Here is a 23,787-nt window from a genome sequence, read left to right on the forward strand (position 1 = left end):
ACGTCTCACACCAAGTCCCAGCGACTCCTTGGTGCTGCAGGTGGGGCCTGGCACCAGAGGGCACAGCCCCGGGCAGTTCTGTTTCTCAGGGAAGGCTCACGGAACTCCATCTGGGCAGGGCGGGCGAGACCCAGGCCGTGACCGGGAGCGCGGCTGTCGAGGGCCGCCTTCCCTCCAGAGCCAGGTCCAGGGGACGGACGCTAAACCTGAGTCTGATCATGGTGGGAAGAATAAAGGCATTCAAGAACGGAACCACGCTACGTCGATGACGCCGATGCGGCAAGCACTCGAAACTGGAAACCATGAGAAAATGCCTTCCCCATCAAATTATCTTTATTAGGTTAGTTAAACAGCTTAAAGACGGTTCGTTTTGTTCAGTACCCTTCTAGAAAATATTTCAAGTTTTAAATGAACTTCCAATACATAAAACAAAATTACTTTTACCATACACAAATTTCAGATCAAAATACAACACTCTGTTTTCGGACAGTTATAAAATCCAGTCAATACAAACTACATAAAAAAGATAAACACTTTCACTGATACTCGGTACACGAGGACGGCAGGAGTGTCCCCAGGGCACGGCCCGTCCTTGGGAGAAGGGATGGAGCCCACGGTCACCCCACAACGGACAAGTGTGTAAACAAACCGCGTGCAACGTCAAGTCGAACTATCCTGTCGCGTCAGATATCACTTGTAAACCATGAGGCGACTTTGTAAGAAAGGTTACGAGTTTCAACGTTACTTCTGACTTCACTAAATTTCATACCAGCAAGGGAACAGAAAACGACGCCACGGAACGAACGGGCTCATTTGTACCACAGAATGCGCGACGGGATGGTTCAACGAAAGCAAGGCAGTCTTTCTGCTATCCTACTCAATCTGGGGAGTACGATCTTACAGGTTGCAACTTGCCTGCACTTGGATATTTAGAACTTTTTTTGTTTTTTCTTTCCTTTCCTTTTTTTTTTTTTTTTTTTTGTGGTACTGGGGATTGAACTCAGGGGCATTCTACCTCTGTATTTTTTTTTTTTTTTTTGAAACACGGTCTAAGTAACTGAAACTGGCCTCCAACTTGCAATCCTCCCATCTCAGCCTCCCAAGTACTGGGATTAGAGGCGCGCACTGCTGTGCCCGGCTGGATTTTTGGAAGTTTCTGTGTCTTTCATTCACCGTGCGCACGTTCATTGCGAACCTTTGCTTTTCAGTAGGCCGACTCTGCTTAGGGTCGCAGGAGGGCGACTTCCTCACACACAGCACCATCTCCTCTGGATGCGTGCCAGAGAAGACTTCCCAACTGAACCCTAATGAAGGCTGTTCTCCATGAACCATGTCAGAAAATATAGATGCGTTCATTAGACAGACTGGGGATTACCAGGGTGGATTTTGGTATGGTAGTTTGTCACTGTTGTTGTGGTACAGGGGACTGAATCCAGGAACTTTCGACCACTGAGCTACACTCCAGCCCTTTTTTAATTTGAGACAGGGTCTCGCTAAGTCTCTTAGTTGCCTTGACCTTGCAATCCTTCTGATTCGGTCTCCTAAGTACTGACTGGGCTTACAGGAGGGCACCACCATGCTGGGCTCTTTTTTTTTTTTTTTTTTTAATTTCGAAACAGTTTCTTCCTAAATTACCAAGCTTTGGCCTCGAATCCGAGATCCTCCTGACTCAGCCTCCCTAGGATTACAGGCGTGCGCCACCGCACCTGGCTTTGGTATGGTAGTTTTGGAATTTGGTGTTTATTGTGTTATGAAATCTGCCCTATGGCATTAAAAGCGTCAACCAGACTGTGCCAAAAAACTAGTCCCTTTACCAGGTTGACGGGCACACACTCAGTACCCAGGATAATACAGGCGGAAGCCAGCAGGGGCGAGGCAAAGCCGCCCGTGAATTGGGGAGCGTCAAACTGAGTTTACAATCTTGTTGTCAGGAGTTTCTTCTCCTTGGAGAAGACCGCCAGGCAAAAATCAATTCATCCCCCCTGTTTCAACTGTGTTACAAGCGGGCCTCATTCTGCAGTCTGCGGGGCCTCCTGCGGCTCCTCGACGCAAAGCGGAGGACCGGCCCCGGGCCATGCGTCCCGTCTGCAGGGGCTGTGGTGTCTTTTGTCCTTGTGGCCGTCACCGCTCACACACGGTACGGGACGAGATGAAATGGGCATCGCCATGCCAGGTCGGCGATCTGAAGGTGTCCGAGGGGGAGGAACCGGACTACAGTTGGGTTAAAAAGGAGTTCCAGATGACAAGAACGTCCTTTGGGCAGAAAAACCCTTAAGGGAGTTTTGCTAAATAGCCTGTGCTTTTCCCAACTAAAGGCCACCTGATACATTTCCCAACAGAAAATTATTTACCCCGTGGAATTTCGACGACCTCTGTTTCCATGGAGAATTGAATTTTGAGGTGCCGTGTCAGAAAGGGATGTCACGACGCCCATAAATAGGTTTGTGTATTTTAATTTTTTAAAGTAGATGACACCCCTTTGCCCCACGGGATTTATTTTAACAAAGCGTAAGAGTCCAGTTCAGTGAGCCCTGCTAGATTAAGGACAGCAAACATACCTCAGGAGTCTCTTTTGAAGCAAGAATTCCTTCGGACAAAAATACAAAAGGGGTGGTCCGTCTCCTTGGAAACAAGCAATTCTAATTTCCAAGTCTGCTCCTCACTCGGAGCGCAGGGTGTGTGGAAGTTGGAGCCAGGAGAGAAGACATCAAGGTCTGAGTCTGCTGTAGGGAGCAGAGGCCACGGGCGGCCCCAGGGCTCCGCGGGCGGCGAGGGGCGCACGGAGCGCTTGTTTACGCCAGAGGCGCCGGCCCTGTGCGCGTCTCGCGGGACAGCCTGGGCGCTGAGGTAGTATGCGAGGCCTGGTGCCGCCCCTCTCCTGCTCAGAGAGGGGCCCACGGCCTCCAGGAGCTTGTTCTCGGCTACAGATGCTGGGGGCGAGGGGGACGGGATGTGGTGGCCCGCCTCAGTGGGAGCTGCCGAGGGTGCTGGCTCGACTGCGCGGTCAGGGGCTGCTGGGGAGGCAGAACCCGGAGGCTGACTGCGGGATGTTTTGGGGTCTGGGAGACAGAGTTAGGCTGCTTTTCCTTGCTGTGGGATGGAACAGGGCAGGTGGCAGGGCCGCCACCAAGAGAAGAGGGTTGCTAGGAATGCTTGTATGGACAGGATCAAGCCATCCTCCTGCCCAGGCCAGAGGCCCCGGGCCGCAGGAAAGGCACGCCCGCTGTGTTCTCCAAGGGCCCGTGTGGCGGCCACGGTGGACCAGGGAGAGAAAGCAACACACACTCACACAGGCTCACTGAGAGCAAGGGGGCCGGGCAGGCGGTGGCCCTGCTCCTCCCCGGACGCCTCTCCGTCGCCATCACAGAGCACCCACTCCTGGGCCCGGAGAGAGGCCCTTGCTCTCCTCCCAGAGCTGGGGGGTCTGCAGCTGACTGCCACCGGGGCAGCAGCCAAGAGGAAACCAACCTTGGAAGCCCTTCTCGAGGAACGAGAAAGAAACGCACGTGAGACACCGATGCGGGCTCCGGGCAGAGGGGCCGCGCAGGTTGGCGCACCGGCCGCGGGACAGCACCGCCTCCCTCCCGGCTTTCTTAAATCTGTCCACACAGCGGGGGATTTAAAACAAGAACAAGAACAACTATCACCATCAACTACGTGGGGCTAAAATGGTTCCAGAGGACAATGTGGTTCAGAGAAATCTCTGGAAATAAGACTATTTCTGGAAGCGTGACTAAAGCCAGCATGCCGGGTGCAGGCAGGGAGGGGGCTGCTGCAGCGGCCCCAGCCACAGCCACGGGGCTGACGGGGCCCGGGGAGGAAGGGCCAGGGCAGGGAGCACAGGAGGAGCATGGATGTCACACGGCCTTCTCCTTTTTTACTAAACAGCCTGGGACCTGGATCTCACGGCAGGGCACCCTGGAATCCCTGCTGCTGGCGCCCTGCTCACTGGGTGTCCAGAGCAGGGGGCACTGGGCACCCAGAGGAGCTAGCTGCATCATCCTGAGGCAGTTCCGTCAGAAACTCTCTGTCCTTCTGCCTCCTGGTCAGGCTCTGTGAGCACACCTGCTCCTCTGCTGCCTTCCCCGGTGCCCCAGGCTCACAGTCCCTGGTTGGCGCCGCCCACCCGCCATCCTCTGGATGCCCTCAGGCCCGCGCAGGCCTGACTGTGCCCCCCGACCTGGCAGGAGGCCCATGGCCCATGCAAAGCGCAGGGAAGCAGGATCGGCCGGCTCGGCGTCGCCCGCGTGGACAGGTGCTCAGCAGCTGCCCGCCCTGCCCGACCCTGTCCTCTGTCTTGGAGCAACTGCCTTGTCTGAATCTAGAACCAGAGTTTCTCTTTAGCCATTCCACTGCCAAGAGCATGAGACCTGAACACCCGACAGAGAATCTCTCCTACCGCTGGGCTGTCTTCTCTTTGTGAAAGTTACTAATGGAAATGTCAGCCAGGCGCTGCTGGGCTGACGGGTGGTGACTGATGGCGGCGTCCCTCGGCCTCTGCCAGCCTGGTGCCCATGCGGTACTCCCATTCAGAGCCAACGTGGACTGTGCCAAACGCCTCCCTAGGCCCAGAGCAGCCGGGCCTGGCGCCCCTGCTCGACGCCATCACAGAATCGACTGGAAGGGTGGGCATTGGGGAGAGAGCGGGGCATTCTGCCACCACCCTGCCGAGTCACCTCCTCTCCTGAAGCTGCAGGGGCTCGTTCTCTCTCGCTCATTCACACACACACACACACACACACACACACACACACACACACACACTTCTTTGCTTGTTTTTAAGTTTTATATGACACCCAAATTAAGAAAGTATAGTTTAGGTCTGTTGGTTTCAAACCAACAGATAGATCTAGAAGATACTATCCAGTTTGTTTGGCCAATATAAGATTGTCATCTTTGATATTTTAATGGGGGAAAAGAAGAAAAATTCAACTTTGGTAAAGAGTTTTAAGCATTATTAAAAGACTTCAATGGGCAAATTCTGAAAAGAGGCCTGTTTATAACAATGTTTTTTCATGTACTAGGGATTGAACCCTCCAAACTACACTCTCGGGCCCACTATTCTTTTTCTTGAAACAGGGTCTCAGTAAGTTGTGAAGAGCCTCACTAAGTAGTATAACAATTTTAAATATTCTTTTTTTTTGGGTACTGAAGGTTGAACCCAGAGGCATTCGACCTCTGAGTTACAACCCTAGCCCTATTTTATTTTTAAATTCTTGAAACATGGTCTTGCAAAGTTGCCAAGGCTGCCTTGAACATGTGATCCTCCTGCCTCGGCCTCCAACGTACTGGGATTACAGGTGTGTAATCACACCATGCCTGGTTACAACTTTAAATATTCTAAACCATATGTTGGTGGGAGGTTTCGAGTATCTAAAATTCTCCTGATTTTAGTTATTAGATATGCAAGATGGCAGAGATCAGAAGATAAATCATTTTCTATGGTGGCAGGGCCTGGAATTACAGAGGCTGTGAGGCCGGGGTCCTCTGTGAGGAACCTCCAGGTATCTCCAGTGCTGACACATGGTAGAATCCACAGGGGCAGTGGCAGCCACCACCACGTGCAAGGCACCACCCTGAGATTTTAGTCACCCCTCCTGTTGATCCTGGGAGCACCGCAGAGGTGAGTTCCCATGTATTCTACAGTGAGCACCCCAGCATCCTACTCCAGGGGAGCACCCCAGCATCCTACTCCAGGGGAGCACCCCCGCCATCCTACTCCAGGGGAGCACCCCCGCCATCCTACTCCACGGGAGTACTCCAGCATCCTACTCCAGGGGAGCACTCCAGCATCCTACTCCAGGGGAGCACCCCGCCATCCTACTCCTTCGGGTAGAAACTGAACGGAGCCTCAGGCTCACGTGCTTCCTGGGGCCACAGAGCTGTACGGGGCAAAGTCTTCAACCCTGTCCACCTCCCTGTGGAGCCTTACTCCCAACCACTGGGCTTGCTCCAGGAAAGTACAAATACATAAAATATTTACAGGTGATTTCCTTTAAGAAATATAAAAGAGTTCATGGCATAAGTTAAGGGGTGGGCTCGCGTTCTTGGAACCATTCACAGGATCCGTCCTGAGCCTGCTCCCGGGTGAGCCGAGGGCCCCGACACAGTCACAAGAAGCTTTGCCGTTCTACCCACATGAACAACCCTTTACTCTGAAAAGTGCAAGCATACAAACGAAGTCTTACCCACTCTAGGGACAGTTAAGTTTTAGATGTCACTGGTTTTAGGCTATCCTGAGTCTGCGAGCCTTCAAGGAGGCTCTTGAGGCCGCTGAGGATTTAATCCTCCATTTAAGTAGCCATGGGCAACTGTGGCCTGAAATAGGCCACTACTCTTAAAAACAGCTCCTGGAGGGAGGGTCTGTCTGCAACTGCTGCCCCCAGCTCCTTCCTCCTGACCTGGGCCCCAGGTGGGGGACAGACACCGTCCCAAGTGACCCCAGCAGGCTCGGGCAGGGGTTCTACTGACACATGGAACCTGTCAGATTATTTGTGCTTCTAACACGATTCTACATCCTTCACCTTGTACCTGGGAACACCTCGGAGTTTCATTTTAAATTCCTGGTTATTAGAACTCAAGGAGAGGGGAACTTAGTAACGAGTCTACTTTTCCATCAAGATAAAAGGTCCTTGGGAAACAACAGCACCCGTCCAAGAAATTAAAACATAGTCTCAGTTCTAAGCAGTGGTCAGATTACAGATGGACGCACTGTCCTGTCTGGTTCTCACCAGGATGGAAACCATGCGCTCACGTAATTACACAGCGTTTCATTCTACTGCTTTTCTGCTATGAAAAACACAGCCTTTAAAAGACTCTTTAAAAAGTTCAAGTTAAGTTTCAAGTCATTTTGCAGGAGCTCTAGGAGAATTATTGTTCCTCCTGATTAAAAGTGCTTATTAAAAAAAGGGGGGGGGTAAAATGGAAAACAGGCCCCAGAGAATTGTCCTCCGGGCCGCTCTCGGCTGGCTCCCAGCCTTGTGCGCAAGGGCCGCCGTGGAATCCTCGAGTCGGTGGAGCAGGCGCAGCACTCCACGATGAGGTAGCTGAGAACAGAGTTTTTCCTACAAACAGCACAACGAAGGGGCATAGGCGCGTGTGATTCTCATCCAATTAAACAGGAAACCCGATGGAGTAAGCTCGGCAGAGTCTACTGAAACCACGGCCACGGGCGTGACCTGAAAAACGCCACTCAGGGTTCGAAGGCCCGCTCCTTCGCATCTGCCAAGTAAGAATGAAAGAACAAGGGGCCTGAACTTACACTGTGCTGAAATGCGCACAGGGCTCTAGATATACGATTCACCCAGCAAGGGGGAGAGGAGCCTACACACACTCGGGGTTTAGATTCCTTTTCTTTTTGTGGCACTAGGGATGGAACCCAGGGGCATTCTACCTCTGAGCTACACCCCTAGCCCTATTTTATTTTTTATTTGGAAAACTGGGTCTCATTAAGTGCCAAAGAGCCTTATTATTTGTGGAGGCTGGCTGCAAACCTGCTATCCTCCTGTCTCAGCCTCCCAAGCACTGGGATTGCAGTTGTGTGCTACCAGGCCCAGCTGGGGCTGAATTGTTTGAAATGGCCACTTACTTACACAGAGCCTAGTAGCTGGGTGATCGTGAACCACTTCATCTTACCAAGGTATCTGACGTTCCTCCCTCCCTCCTGCGCCGCCTCGGATTCAACCACAATGATTAAAAAGCTCTCGCCACAGTCAAGTTTTCTGGGGGTGGGGGCCAATGATTTTGTGGAACTATGAGGCTATTGATACCAAAGAATTTATCATTAGGTTAAATTTCAGTTGAGCAGAGATTTAAAAAGAGTAGTTTTTATCTTAAAATTAAACCCAAAAAAGAGAGGGCAACAGATCTTTTTTCTCTAAATAATTACATAATGTAGTTTTATTTATCAGACATTTGATTTCAGTGAGAAGGGGAACAAGTTGAAACAGCCAGTCACCCAGACTCCACCAACGACAGAACTGAGAAGGAGAACTTTCCTAACCTGTGTGCTCTGACCAGGGGATTCCGAAGTATATCTGAACCCTTGGAAAGAACTAGACAAATGAGACCGTGTTGCGAGATCTAAAGTTAAAACAACAGCAGGATTATGTCTGAAAATGTAAAACCAAGCAGGATTACATCTGAAAATGTAAAACCACGTGGGTGGTCAGGGTACTTCAGGGACTATTGAAAAGCCAGCGAAGCCTTCCTGGACATCGGGAGACCGTTCTCTCTGCGGGCGGGAGGCCAGGACGCCTGCGCGCTGTTCTTGCAGACACGGACTTGTGCTTTTCTGACTGGCTCACACAGGAAAGGGATCTTTTGGCGTGCACCTGCACAGCTTGCCAAGGATGTTTGGAAGTTTAAACTGTAGTATAAATGATTATCATAGGACTCAAAACACTTGCAAGCCCAGGAAAACCAAGTCAGAGTCTGAACAGTCAGAGCTGATGGTAAACAGATGACCCCAAGCCCCGGATCTCTCCCCCGCGCCTCTCAGATGGCTCTCGGCTGGGGCACGCACACCTCTCCAGCAGAGATGCGGGGGCCAAAGCAGTATGTTCTGGAAAAGACTTTGAGCCCCCATAAAAAGCAATAAGTAACCTGACGTTAACTGTGATGAACACTGCTGGGTGCACTGGGTGTGGGGTCTTGAAAGCCCCCCAGGACATACAGAGGACAGGGCTTGCGCACCGCCAATGTCAGGCACTTTGCATTCGAGTCCAGCCTCCCACTCTATATAAGGCTGGCCCATTTGTGCACCAAGCTCTCCACTTAAGTCCAGCAAAACTTTTCAACCCCGTGAAGAGCAGTCACTGTGGGCACGAGGATACTAGGTTCATTTCTCAAATACTGAGCAAGCACCGGGCGCTGCTGGTCCCGGCAGTGTGTTTGCCTGCGAGAGCGCCGGGGCCCTGAGACACCTGCCTCGCGGCTGAGCTAGCTGAGAAACGCATGCTCAGTTCTTGGTGGGCACTCAGTAGTGTCTGCTGACCGACCCAGGGTGGGCTTTGCCGCTCCCGACCTGGCCTGTCCCCACGGCGCTCGTCAGGGGTTCCTGCGCCCCATCTACACGGTGAGATAGCCACTGACTGCTCCCCAGATAACTCAAGCCCTCACCTGACCCAGGAGCCCTGCTTCATGGGAGGCCGATGTTCGCGAAGGCAAGACTGCAGTGTTTTTCACACTCTGGGGATCTTTGGGGATCCCTGGCTTGGCACGTCGGGTGGGAAGGTGCCAAACAGAGCCCTACTGCACCACGGTGGCCGAGTGAATTCCCTGGAAACCTGACTCATTTCCCCCGTCAGTGAGGCGCCACATCAGAGACAGCCCTGTCTTTACCACGGGGACGCAGAGGAAGGATTTCCTATCTGCCAATGACCAGGACAACTCTGCCAAACCATCAAGGAAGGTCCATTCGTAAAGTGGTAGCGCAGTAAGAAGGCTTCGGTACCAACAACAGCCTGCCTGGCACCCCACAGATGGGTTTTTTTTGGTTGCTGAACAGTTTGAAAAAGCCTAATGTGAACTGTCAAGTCCTCACAGCAAGGAAATACTCAAGTTCTGAGGCCCAATCTTTACAGGTGGCAGGTGCTGTCATTTTTTTTCCTGCTGAAGAAGAGAGATGCAAACACCAAATACAACTTACTACAAACTACAAATATTTCCATATTTACAGTCAACGTGACTTCGACACAGCGGTCTAAACGGAAGGTCAACAGGCTCCAGCGTTCACCGGAAGCACCAGGAGACAGCGATGCACGTGGTCAGGAGCTACAGTTTGAAAAGTAAACACACACAGACTCACCGAGTCCCACAGCACGCACGCACGCACGCACGCACGCACGCACGCACGCACGCACGCACGCGTCTCGCCTCTCACCTTTTCTTCCACGGGACGTAAACACGCGCTCACGCTCTCCCTCTGTATGTACATCACTTCATTTTAAATTCAGCGTAAGTCTGAGAAATCTAAGCTTGGATGCGTTAAACAAGGAAAGAAAAAGAAGCGCACCTATGTTAGACTCTGGCCTAGGAGGGTTCCTTGACATTTCACTAACTCTAACGAGACAACGTTCCTTCTATTGGTGGGATAATAAAAATAAATTGCACTTCCCCCGAAGGTACTTATACGTGTGATCGGAGGACCTGACCTCGGCCGCCAAATGCAACACACACCTGGTAAAAGTGCCTCGTGGAGAAAGAAAAAGGAAAAATGTATTAAGAAATGAAGTTTTAAGGTCTAAGTGGAATGTTAAAACACAAACCTGCATGAAATGAGTTATAATTTATTTCACAATACTGAAATAAGTATAATTTACAAAAAAGTCATACATGTTGGAACATAATAAAATTAAATACAGCCCTACACTTCAACACAGTAGTTTCATATTTATATGTAGGAAAGTAAGAGTTTGGCACTTAGCAGCATTTTTCATTATTGCATCCCATATTAAGTGGTAAATTTATTTCGTAAAAATTGTCTAATTTCTGCAGCTACAGTGTCAATGAGCTGAATTAAAAATTTTTTTTAAAGTGAATTTACCAAGTCACTCAGGCACTGACTATACTGCGACAGGCCCCAGGCCTGCTGGACTGGGGAGGCTTCAGACGTCAGACGTCAGGATTGGGAGCACCGTGGCTGTCACGGGCGAGGGACCACGTCTGTGTGCAACCTGGAGGCTTGAGCCCCGGCTCCGTGCGGGACGCCTCACCAAAGCACACGGGCATTCTCAGAAATTTAACTGCAAGAGGAAAGTGCGCTTCTCTGCAGCGGCCACGTGGCGTGCTTGGACGAGAAGCTACCCAGGGTCCTGGGGAAGGCGGGGGCGGGCGCGCCTGGCCGATGCACAGTACAGTCATGGGGCCACGTGGCCACCGCACAGCCGGCCCAGGGTCTCTAGCAAAGGGGTTAAGACTCTACACTTCTCTTGCCAAGGGCCTCCTGGCCGCGAGGGAGAGGAAGGCCACGCCTCACGATCTTTAGAACCCCATGGGCCTGGCCTCTTTTGGGTGTTGACCGACTTCCAGTAGGTGCGACATTAACACCTGCTGACCCTTCTCACGTGCATGGCTGGGAAAGCCCAAGTCATGTTTCATATGCATGTTAACTGCATACAAACATGCCACGAAGGAAGCTTCCAGAAGAAATTCCTGTTCTCAGATTTATAACCGAAGGATGTATTTATACATTTATTATTAAGACAAAATGTTGCTTCTTATAGCCATATTCTCAGAAAAAAAAAGCTGTAGAAAACAATTAGAAATGAAGTACTCTATAGGAAATTGATTAGAAATTTGATATTGCATAAAATTCAAACTATGAAGTAACCCAGCACTTTGAAGTCCCTGATTTCACCTCAGGGTGGTATAATCTGAATGGAAACAAAATCTCTTACAAGATAAGGTCCACTAGCAAAAGGATTCTTTCCCCCGGTGGGAAGTGGGGCGGAGCGGGCTGAAGTGGGAATGAGTGAGAGGAGAGGAGAGTGATTTGCTCTTCTGTGAGCAGAATGAAATTAAGTTGAGGTAGTTTATTCTACCAGCCAAACGTTACTCGGAACTTAATTTGCCTAAGGCTCTAACCAGTGAACAGCATGGGAAACATTCCGTTATAAAGACGAGGTTCTTAACACAGAGCCGCAGTCTAAGCTTTCGAATCCTAAACAGTAGTAAACAAGACTTAGTGTGCTTTCAGACAGATTACATAAGAAGATTTTGATCCCTATGTATTTTATCTGGACAGTTGCTTTTTTTAAGTCACAGCAGACCTTTATTATTTGCCCGACTCAGGTCTTTCTTTTTATAAAATCTCCTACCTACTAATACCCTCGTACTTATATAAAATGGTTTTGATCAACTGGAAAGGAGGAATGGCACTGCGTGAGGGCCTTCGCCACTGCAAAAGGACCACCCCGGAGCCAGGCTGACGCCCTCGGGAACGCAGGGGCCGGCGCTTCCCTGACGCCCACGAGGCTGTGGCCCGGCTCGGACTTACTGCATCTTTACATTACTAAGACAGAACATTCGGTGCATCAGAACATATAGTTTTAAAAGATTCTTAGAGCACTAGTAATAGATGGAGACTAACTGGCAGAGTCCATTCCAACATTTTAGCCACAAACCTTAATTCACTGGGCAGGGCTGGGGGTAAGAGACCTTCCAGGTGCAACAGAAAAGCAGTCTTGGTACGTTTGGATATGTTGATTTGCATATACGGGTTCTTTTGTTTGTTTGTTTACCAAAGCTACGGACTTAAACAGAGCAGCCAGTCGGACAGGAGTTCCCTGCAGGGAAAATGCACCTTAGGATTTTAGCTTTGACATTTTATATCACACCAATCCCACTCCCTCTTGCCTCGGATATTTACTACCTCCGTGGTTCACAGCCACGTTTACCTGGAGGAGCCGATTCCTCCCGAGGGGTGTTTCAGCAGTTACACGGTCTCCAAACAAGAGCAGAAGCTCAAGCTGCTAAGCGCGGTAAGACCCCCGCAGAGTCACCATACCCAAACCCAGCACAGCGAGCAGGGTCAGAGGAATCCCTGCTCTCCTGGACGTCCAGCTCTGAGATGGCGCGCTCGGGGCAGGATGTCGCTCTCAGCCCTGCTGCTTCTTCAAGGAGAGTGAACACGGATACGGAATAAGCCTTGCTGAAGCTGCAGGCGGAAAAGCTTGCAATTTGCAATACGTAAGGCTGCACACCCCGTGCGGCGGAGGTCGGACGGGAGGAGTGGCTTCGTGTGGTGCCAGGTCCCTGTGCTTCTTTTAAACTCCCGCACGTAGTCATAGTTGGTACCTACACCGTGAAGGTAAGCAAAGGTGAGACAATGTGCTTCCGGGTCACCGGGAAACAGTTCCAGGGACACGGCTGTGATGTTCATACCTGTATCGAGATCTCCGATGACGTAGATACTGGCGCCTATGGGTACAGCTCCGTAGACAAATGAGGAGCTGGCGGGGATGCACAAATTCTGGTCATTAAGATAGATCCACCTGCAAAGGCAACAGGCAGCGTTCAGGACAGCAAAAGCGTGACCGTGATACTTCACAGACCCAGAGGAAATGGAGCTTGACGAGCCACCTGAAGGCCAGGCACCACGCCCACCTCCACTGGGCAGTACACCTGTCCCCGCGGCCTCTGCCCTGCTTCCGAGCATCACAACGCAGCCCCGCCTGGACAAGACAGCCATGTCCAGCGAATCGCAGGCTGTCCTGGTCTGCACTGCTCGGCCCAGGGCTGCTGTGCCCGGCCCAGGCTGTCGCTGCCATCTGCAGTCTGCTTCTTGTTTTGTGTGTGTGGTACTGAGGTTCCTGGAAACCCTTCTACCTCCGGGCTACACTCCAGTTTGGGGCTTCTGTGGCTACAGCTGGTGCATCAGCGTGATCCCTTTCGTAGACGTGTGGACCGCCGGGTTCTGTGCACAGGGTTTCTGCTGCCTGAAGAGAAGATGCCCCGCTCCCTACACGCACTGACATGTACTTCAGTGAGCACGGCACGAGAGTCCCACTGTCCGTATGACTGCCAGCCCGTCGTGCGGCCAGCCTTTTAAACATCTTAGCAATTTCAGTGGTGTGCATCTCCCTCCAGACCAATGACATTAAGCATCTTAAGTCACCTTGTGCTTCAAAACCCGGCCTCATGTCTCAGCTTCTCGAGTGCTGGGACTGGAGACAAGCGGCACCGCGCTCAACATAAGATCCTTCATAGTTAGTGAGGAAGAATTCCTTTTTTTGGGGGCATACTTTCCAACTCTACCTCCAGCTATTTATTTATTTATTTATTTATTTATTTATTTATTTATTTATTTTGCAGGTCTGGGGAGGGAACCCAGGGGCATTCGACCTCTGAGCTACACCCCCTGCCCTGTTTTTTATTCTTTATTTTGAACCAGGGTCTCACTGAGTTGCAGAGGGCCTCACTAAGTAGCTGAGGCTGTCTGTGAACCGCAATCCTCCAGTCTCAGCCTCCCAAATGCTGGGATTACAAGCGTGCCCACCATGCCTGGCTCTCTCTTATTTTTTAAAACAGGGCCTGCTGCCGTTGCTGAGGGTCTTGTAAAATTGCTGAGATCACAGGAGCATGCCACCACACCTAGCGGTGAACACAGTCTTCTCTCCGACACATGTATTATGAATACTTTTTCCCCAGCATGTACTGTGCCTTTTCTTTTCCTCCTTCCTTCCTTTTTTTTTTTTTTTTTTTTTTTTTGTGGTCCTGGGGATTAAACCCAGGGCTGTACTATCACCGTGCTATACCCCAGGCCCTTTTCATTTTAGAAAAGAGGCTTGCTTAGTTACTGTGTGCCGGCCTTGAAACTGCGACTGTCCTGTCTCAGCCGCTCAAGGCCGGGGTCACTGTTGTGAGCCACTACGTGTGGCTTAGTGTGCCCTTTTCTTGGTGGACTCTGTTGAGAAGCAAATGTTCTTATTGGTGAGTTCCAATGTGCCCTTCTCTGCCTTTATGGCCTTGTTTTCTGCTGCCTTCTAGGAACTCTTGGCCTTCCCTGAGGCTATCTAGATTGTTCTCCTATGCATGCTTCTGGTTTTATCTTCTCCATTTAGGTATGATGTAGTTCAGATTAAGTTGGTCAAAGTTCTCTCCTTTCCTGTACAGAGAGCAGCTCCCCCAGCACCATTTCCTGGGGCTTTTCTCTTCCCAATGAATGGCCTTTGACCCTCTGTTGACAGTCAGCTGAGTAACCCCCAACGGAGCCAGAGCTTGGGGAAGACGAGGCTGATTCCAGAGTGGGCAGAGGACCCAAGATGAGCTCCGTGTCTATGCTGCCAGAAGGGATGCTTCCAAAGGGGAAGTGAGAGGGAGGAGCCGGCCGATGGCACTGGGGCACGGCGAGCAAGACAAGACACAGCGACAGAACTGGCCCATAACTCACAGCAGAAAGTTAATTTCCACGAATCACTAAAACTAATGATTGAAAAAATTAGTATATGGAAAAGGAAAGGGTTTTCTTTACAGAAGAATTTTTTTTTTTTTTTGGTAGTACTGGGGTTCCTGGAAGCCCTTCTACCTCTGGGATACACTCCCACGGGCTACACTCCCAGACCTATTTTTTAACTTTGTTATGTGGAAACAGGGTCTCCACATAAAGAGGATCCACCTGCACGATCCTCCTGTCTCCGCCTCCCAAGTGCGGGGATTACAAGCGTGCGCCACCACTTCTGTGCCTGGCTACAGAAGAATTTTAATTAATAAATTTAGAAGGGCCGGGCATGGTGGCGTATGCTTGTAATCCCAGCATTTGGGAGGCTGAGACCAGAGGATTGAGGTTCACAGCCAGCCTCAGATACTTAGTGAGTCCTCTGCAACTCAGTGAGACCCTGTTTCAAAATAAAGAATAAAAAATAGGGCTGGGAGTGTAGCTCGGAGGTAGAATGCCCCCGGGTTCCACTCTCAATACTGCAAAAAAAAAAAAAAAAAAAAAAAAAGTAGATGAAACAAAGGAAACAGAAAACCACCTGTAGGCAAACAGATGACGTACTGCGGGCTCGGTCTCCTGATGGCCAAGACTGGCGGGTGGAGGCTGACGGAGCAGCAGCGACTCAGCACATTCTCCAGTGATCTCCTCCAAGGTACTAGCTGATCACAACAGCGCCTTCCAGGGAGGAAGACCAAGAGACCGTGCCTTGACCAGCACCAAGGTTAGCCCAGCATCCATCGATAGCACCTGTCGGCTGCTCAGCAAACTTCTTGTGACTTCTCCTGGTCCACTTCAGTTCTGGTGCCACGGCCCAAATGCACAATCTCAGTCCACTCACAGGAGATCTTGAGACAGACCCAGAGGAAGAGAGGCATTGCACTGACCAGGGTCTCCAAGGGTCCCACGGTCAGACAGAGCAGGGGCTGACTCACGGCCGAGGCCGCCAAGGGGCACAGCAGAGTGTGCACAGAGTCTACACCAACCCCGGAGCCTCTAGATGCCAGCAGAAAAGCTGCGGGCCCTGGGCAGCCGCAGCCGGGTCTCGTTCAACGTCCATTCTGACGCTTGCGCCCCGGTTCCGGGCTGTTCACACTGGGAGCAGCTGAGCACGCGGCTCCGTCCCGCGAGCTGGGAGAGACTTACATGCAGAGGCCTTGTTACCTCCATTCAGCCCTAAGCATGCGGACCGTGAGTAAGCCGGCACTGCAGTCTGACATTTCCCTACCCTTTCTTTCAAAGGCTTGTTCAGCAAGAGCGCTTCAGGCTTTTCCCTTTTCCTTTCGTTGGAGGCGTTGCGGAAACGAGGCCAGAATCTGCGTTCCTGCTCCTCAGACCCCGCAGTCGGTGCTGCCATGCTGAGGGCTCGCCGTCAGTGTGCCTCAAAGCAAGCTGAGGAGAATCCCAGGCCTGGTCTGCAGCGGAACCAGAGCACCCAGGACGAGGCCCAAGAAAGCACAAGACCCTCCTGAGCAATCCCATCGACAGGACGAACAGCCCCTCTAAATCAAGACACGCACGACCACATCACGGCATCCGAGCACAGTGAGGCTCTGGAATAAGCTTACTGAGTTGAGAGTTTATCACTTTTCCTCCCTGGAATAATTAAATGAAGCTGAAGGAACTGCTCTATGTATATTATCTACTGAACTTGGTTCTAAGCAGATCAATATTTCAGGGTTCCTGGTTTTAAAAAAAAAAAAAGGCAAGCTTAGGTGCCCAGGTGATCTGCTTTATGTACCACCGCAGAGGGCTCATGCGACTAGGGTGACTAGGGCTTGGGAATTCAACTGGAACAAGTGTGTGGCTGCTCCTAAGGCTTGTGTGCGAGGCTCTCACATCTTCATCGCCGCACGGACCTTGAGCAGCTCGGCTGTCCCGGCCTCTATATCCTTATCTGCAAAATGGGATGCCAGAGACCACCAACCTCAGCTGACTGCTGGGAGGGGAAATGAAATGAGCGCTTTAGAGTACTTTGCATGGTGCCTGGAACACAGCGGGCATCACTAAAGGACAGTCATTTTGTAACAAACTCTGCCTCCGGTTACAAAGCTTTCCAGCATCGGCTTATCAGTACTTGGAGGCTATGAAGCTGTGTCCTTTGATAATTCGGAATCCAGGCTGTCCCGAGAATGGAACTTTAATATGCAGAATGGATCACAGCAGAGAGCTTGAGAGCGAGGTGAAGGACAGGAGAGGAGGGCAGGCAAGAGCCGGGGAGGAGCAGGAAGGAGCAGGCAAGCCTTCGCGGAGTCTTGCCATAACGTCAGAACATCTTGCTGGGATATATAGCTGATATCAGCTATAATCTCTACACAAAATACAAAATACAACTAAGCAGAGGCTCTGAACACTCAACAGGAGCAGGCAAATTTTGGAAAGAGCCTGAAAGTTGAGCGAGCAACCGGCCTGGAGTCTCCTGTTTCTCTGAAGCGTTCTCGAAGGCTCCCGAGGGCAGCAGTGCTGGGTAGCTCAAGGCGGCCATCTCTCTCACCAGGAGCCAGGAACTAGGAGGGAGCCTTGGCGCCGCTGTGATCACCCAAGTGTGAGCAGAGGACCCCAGAAAGAGGCAGGGTGGAGGCCCCGAGAGGCACGCCCACCTCACCTTGGACTGACCCTGCAATCAAGGCGTAATCAAGGCTTCCAGGACTGGTGTGGGCGCTGAGCCGCCACACACTGCAGGACGGCAGCCTGCGCCCAAGGCTGACCGCGGCACCTGCCTTCTGAGACTCAGCACCACACTCTAAAGACCGTGGGAAAACCAGGGCCGCCACAGCATAATACTAACAATGAACAAAAGAAGAGCCAGAGAAAGGAGTGCCCCTTCTCAAAGGGATAGACAATCAACAGACAACAACTCTGAGCTGACTCGGGAGCTGAGATTAGCAAGCGGGGGCCAACTGCGTCACCACGAGCACGCTCGGCCAGGGAGAGCAAACAGGCATATGGTGAAGAGAGCAACTTTCAGCACAGGAAAAAAAACCCAAAAGCCAACCGCAGAGACTGCAGAATCTAAAACAATATTTGAAACAAAAAACTCACTGGATGGCTATCACAAGAGAACAGAGGGAAGCAGGGATGAGCCGGTGGATCAACAGAAATCACCTGATCCGACAGGGGAGAGAGACTTCAAACTGAGCGAAAGGAAAAGAATGGAAATGCCGGGACGCAGCTGACGTGGTGCTCCGTGGGAAATCTGATGCTTTGGGTGTGCTAGGAAGGCGAATCTCCAGGGGCGATCTGAAGCTTCCCGAGAGGCAGAGGAAGGGCCACGGGCCGCCTCGCCACGGTACCCAGCACGCTACAGTGACGCCTCAAACTGAGCCAGCCCAGGGGTCATCAGCAGAAGACTGGAAGAGAACGTGGGATTACACACAAGGGGGTTTACACGGCCATCAAGAACAAGACCATGTCATCTGCAGGAAAATGGACGAACTGGAGAGCAGTATGTTTAGCAAAGTAAGACAGATTCCGAAAGCCAAGGGTTGTGTGTAGAAGATCAAACAGGAATAAAAAAGGATCTCATGAAAGCAGAAGGGGGCGCAGCAGAGCCAGTTAAGGGAGCCGGGACAGGCGGGGCAGGGAGGGCTGGGGCCGCCACTGCGACCTGTCCTGTGCAGACGCGCCCCGACACATGCAGCCCGTTCTTCTGCAGGACAGTAAGAAATTCTTAAAAACAAAAGCCAAAGTAAGACACAGGAGGGTGAACAGCTGCACACGAAACAGTCCATTACTTGACCCCAAAATTACCATGGAGTTTCTTTAAATTACAGACTCTGGGAATACAGCTTAACTGACTTTTATGTACCATAATTTAATTAATGTGCAACATCTCAGTAACGGATTACAGTAAAAAGCAGTATACTTGTAAAAAGAACAAAAAGAAACAGAAGGGAATAAAGATAAGAAACCCCAAGTAAAAGGAAACAAATCACATAGCTTGGAAATGACTTGACCTTCATTAAAAGCGATGGCAACAGAGTCAACGGGATGAAAGCACAGCGGAGAGATAAATGGAACCACCTGGCCCCATCACAGGCCGGGGCTGCGCGGCTGGGAGAGGCGGCCCCAGCCCAGAGGAGCCAGTCTGCTCCCTTGGGCGGCAGTGTGGGGGGACCTCCCCTGCACTTCCTGGCTCCCCGAATCCCAGAGGGCCGCTGCAGTTCTCTGCCGGGGCTGAATTCTCAGCCTGGTAAGGTGGGAGGACTCCAAGTCTTACCTCAACTATCTCTGCACTCTTTCTTTTAGTTTTGATGCTGCGGATGGACCCGGCCTTGCAATGTGCTCTGTGCCCCACGCCTTGTTTCTGCGCGCTTTATAGGCCTGGCTCATCCGTGTTGGTGCAGACCACCTTTACTAGTGAACAGTCACAGGACCTTCCCTCTCGGAAGGTGCGGTGGGCGGGCAGGCTGGCCTCCCACTTCCCGGTCGTCACCCACAGGAGCAGCCTGCGGTGGTGAGCGGGGCGGACCAGGCACGGCTGGGGAACAAAGGCGCCACCACCTCTGTGCGCTCAGCTGCACGGACCGACTGGGTCCCGAGGGAGGCTGTGCAGGTCCACGTTGGCTCTGGGTGCCTGCCGTTACCGCCACTTAGAGCAGCTCGTGGCCAACTCTCTGCTTTCCTTCTAACGGTTTTGTTTTTATTCAGAAACACAAAAAATAATAAGATATGGAATTTTTCCAGGAAAGTTTTAACCTAAAAATAGGAAACAAAGACAGGAAAGACAAGAGGTTATGTGAAAACAATCTGCATGGCCTCCAACCTAAGGCAGGTCGCTTCCCTGGCGACAGTCTCCACCTGCACACAGAACACGACGGGACACCGGTCCGGGGAACGCACCGCTCCTATAGCTCTCCACAGGAAGCCTGCGGCTCTGAAGGGGATGGCGCAGGGCTGGGAGAGGGGGCTCCGGAGCCGGGACGCCTGCGCTGAGACCTGGGGGCTGCACTGCTGACCTCTCAAGTGAAACAGGACGAGCAGGGGTACCCGCCCTCGGAGGCCGCCGCGAGGGGCTGAGGGCTAAGCGAGTCGGCGCGGGGCGCGGGGACCTGCGCTTGGCCAGCAGAGCACGCCAGAGTCCTGTGTGTTCTACCAACCAGAGCTTGGCTTTTCTCCGTCGGTTTACAACTTAATATGAGTGTGAACACAGAAAAAAACCTGAATACTTATGGATTTTACATGGAATGCTTTAAAATAGCAACAAAGGGTAAAACTCAGGTTTAATGATTATGAACTTCATTACAGAGCTATATTCAAAGTTAATCAACTACAAATATAAAACAGACCGACAGAGCCGGGCGTGGTGGCGCACGCTTGTAATCCCCGCGCTTGGGAGGCGGAGACAGGAGGATCGCGCAGGTTCGAAGCCAGCCGTGCTGGCGTAAGAGACCCTGTTTCAAAAATATAAAATAGGTCTGGGAGTGTAGCCCGGAGGAAGGAGAAAAAAAAAAAAAAAAAAACAGACCAACAGAGTTACAGAGGTTCTGGGGGGCGTGGCGGCGCACACTTGGAATCCCAGTACCTGGGAAGTTGAGACAGAAGGATCTCAAGTTCACAGTGGGACTGTTTTAAAATAAAAGAATAAAAAATAGGGCTGGGGTATAATAGCTCGGAGGTATAATGCCCCTGGGTTCAATCCCCAGTACCGCAAAAGAAAAAAAGAATTACAGAGGTTCTAACAATCTATAGCATATCAAGAAGCCGACTGAGAAACTTTCTAGCAGACTTAAGTCCTAGGCCGCGAGAACAGGGCCAGAGGTGTAAAGACACCGCAGCCTGACCTCTCCAGCAAGTGCCCGGACTTCTTGTGCTCTCCCAACAGTGACGCAACCATGGAAATGGCTACAGCGACACTCACCAGACACCACACACATTCCCACTGTTAATGAAGACAGGCTGTCTTGGGAGTCATTTGGGCAGGAAATTTGTTTCTGCAGCACTGGCAACTGAACCCAGGGGCGCTCTATCACTGAGCCATACCCCGGCCCTTTTCATTCTGAGACAGGGTTTCACTACGTTTGGGCAGAAACTTAATACACTACCTCATACCTCGGACAGTGTGCCCCCACCGTAATATCTTAAGGAAGGAGAAATACAGTATGTCTTTGAGATTCTCCACCCACTCCTATCATAACAAATATCTTTTAAACTGTACTCATACTTTGTCTAATAAATGTTCCTAAGATGGCCTGCCTCTATAATTGGAAACAAAAAAGGCTATGCAAAAAATATCCTAAATTTAAAATACAGCATCAGGTAACACACGTCTTTTTAACATTGGCATCTGCTCATTTGCCCTCAGCTGTATTAAATTAAACTTCATGTTATGGTACCCCCTCCTGGTAACACGGCTCAGACACTAGCAAGGCCATGTGGGTGTTCATGGGGCGGGCAGGGGCGGCCGGCGCCATCCACTCTGCCTGTCAGCCACAGCCCATTCTCGTGACTGACACCTGACTGGGTGTGACACAGGTCGGGTCAGATGCTGGAATCCAGGAGACAGAGTGGACTGGGGCACTGGCCTGACGGTGCTTACGGCTAGTAGTTACAAACCCAGAGAGATGGGCCATAGGCTGAGCAGCCTCCGTCAGACGGGGGGCAGGAGGCGGCTTTCTCCAGGGCTGAGCGGTAAGCAGAGCTTTGGAAAAGGCCAAGTAGCGGGATGCAGAGTGGGAAGGGAAACGCTAGGGGCGGCGCAGCAGACAGCCCAGAGGCTTGGGGAGCAGTGGTTCGGTGTGGCGCTCTGGGTTGGACAGCAGCAGAAGAAGCAGACCAAGGCCATCCCAGCCAAGGCCGTAGGGCTGAGCTGAGGTCTTCGTACTTTCTCTTAGAAGCCATAGGCAGCCAACAAGATTTTTTAAACAGCTAAAGTCAGGATCTGCTCTGAATTCCAGAAACATTTCCATGGTTTTCTTTAAAGGTGCCAATACTTTTGAAGCCACTAAATATCCAGCATGCGCGGGGCATATCTCGTATTATGTAATTCTATGAAGTGACTTCAAGAATAAACAAAGCTAAAGCGTGATTTTGAAAGCACAGAGGAAAGGCGTGGAAGAAGCTACTCGTAGTTACCTCTTAAACTCATCATGGTAGAACTCAGACTTGCAGGTGACCATCTCGTTAACCTGGATGTCCTCGCGGCTTCGGACTCCCCCAAACACGTACAGCTCCATAGCGACGCCACAGGCCACAGCTCCAAACCTGAGGGGACACAGCACAGCAGCGTTGGAGCCCGGCTCGGACCGACGCCCCGCTTCCGACAGCTTGCTTTACCTGCAGCACTCGACGCCGTGGGAGGTGTGGGCCTTGCTTTTTAGAATATATACTAAGAATCTCAGGATTATGTACAAGTAAACGTACCAATAAAACATGAAATGGGGAGAAAAGTGACTTTGGAATAAAAGAAGAAGAAAAGTGAGGCCGGGAATTGTCAGAGCCGGGGCAGCAGGGAACGGGCGGGGCCCCTCCCTCATTCACCTCCTCTCTTTCAGGGGACATATCGCAGTCCACTGCTGGGTCCGTGGATCGTAGCACTCCACAGATTCAAACAGCTTTCCATACGATCCTCCACCCATGGCATAGATTTTCTTTTTCATAGCTGCATAGCAGCCAATCTGAAAGGAAGGCGGGAAAAGGCTACGTTTATTATGAAAGCAGACAAAGATGTTAACTCATCTAGAGCACGTTTTTTTTTTTTTTGTTTTTTTTTTTGTTTTTTATTTTGGTGGCACTGGGGTTCTTGGAAACCCTTCTACCTCCGGGCTACACTCCCAGACCTATTTTATATTTTTATTTGGAAACAGGGTCTCTTAAGCCAGCATGGCTGGCTTTGAACCTGCGCAATCCTCCTGTCTCCACCTCCCAAGCGCGGGGATTACAAGCATGCACCACCATGCCTGGCTTATAGAGCACGCTTTTAATGCTACTTTTAACAAGAACTGGGATAGCTCAGCATTTAGGATGCATGCGGCTCTGGGTCTGACCCCAGCACTGGGGGAAAAATAATCTTTCCAGCCTCTATTCTTTCACCAGTACTTGAAGATTCCAAGATATGGATTGTGTAATGAAAAAAATCATTCAATTCCTGTGGAAGCAGTTCAGACAGAAGGGCACAAGTGTCACGCTTCAGCACACACCGGGAGCGAGTGCCCACACCTGAAGACGTGAGACACTTCTGGCGCTGAGCACAGCTCTGGGCACCTGGGATGAGCCGTCTGCTTTCACCCTACACAGGGAGATGGTGGTCCTTCCCCGTGGGCTGGCTGTGCTTCTCCCAGCCTGCACTGTGATTAGGAACTAGCTGGCAGGCGGCTGCCCCCGGCCGGCGGTGCCCACAGCGCAACAGCAGCCCTTGGCTGACAGGACCTGTGCTCAACCGCTCGCTCTCCTGCCTGGCGAGTCTGCTGACGGACAAGGCAAGCTAGCAAAGACAGAATTCTGAGTGCTGACGCCTTCAGTCCTCTCTGCTGTGGGAAGGGCACATTTAAGAAATGAAGGAACGGCGGCTTTAACATCCAGTGGCGGGCGACAGTCCTCACCTTTCTAACCATGGTCAAATCGGGTTGCTTTGTCCAGGTTTTAGAATAAATGTCGTAACACTCCATGGAGATCAGCTCCTTGTCACCGTCTTCCCCTCCTAAAATGTACAGCATCCCGTCTATCTCCACAATTCCAAAGTTGTGTCTTGCCTGAAAGACAGGGGAGACCTCTGTAACAGGTGATGCTCGTGTATTTGCTGCCAACGACAGCATCGTTCTACCGCCGCGTGCCAGGAGAGAAGGCCCATGCGCAAAAGCACTTCTCTGGTAACACTTCTTCAATATCCCTCACTTCCTTAGCAGCCCCCTCAT

General features: G+C 51.3%; 1 protein-coding gene across 1 annotated transcript in view; it reads right to left on the bottom strand.

The window, feature by feature from the left end:
• Positions 1-12,616: 12,616 nt before the first annotated feature.
• The window catches only part of GAN (gigaxonin), a gene marked incomplete at both ends in the record, with an annotated part of 44,518 nt that continues 33,347 nt past the window's right edge, over positions 12,617-23,787 (bottom strand). The window contains 5 exons of the mRNA XM_080703141.1: positions 12,617-12,798; positions 12,886-12,995; positions 22,010-22,138; positions 22,415-22,551; positions 23,476-23,625. Coding sequence (XP_080559267.1) covers positions 12,617-12,798; positions 12,886-12,995; positions 22,010-22,138; positions 22,415-22,551; positions 23,476-23,625 — 708 coding nt within the window. The remainder of the gene's footprint in view (positions 12,799-12,885; positions 12,996-22,009; positions 22,139-22,414; positions 22,552-23,475; positions 23,626-23,787) is intronic.

This window comes from Muscardinus avellanarius (assembly GCF_963383645.1).
Source record: "Muscardinus avellanarius genome assembly, chromosome: 10".
Taxonomy (NCBI): Eukaryota; Metazoa; Chordata; class Mammalia; order Rodentia; family Gliridae; genus Muscardinus; species Muscardinus avellanarius.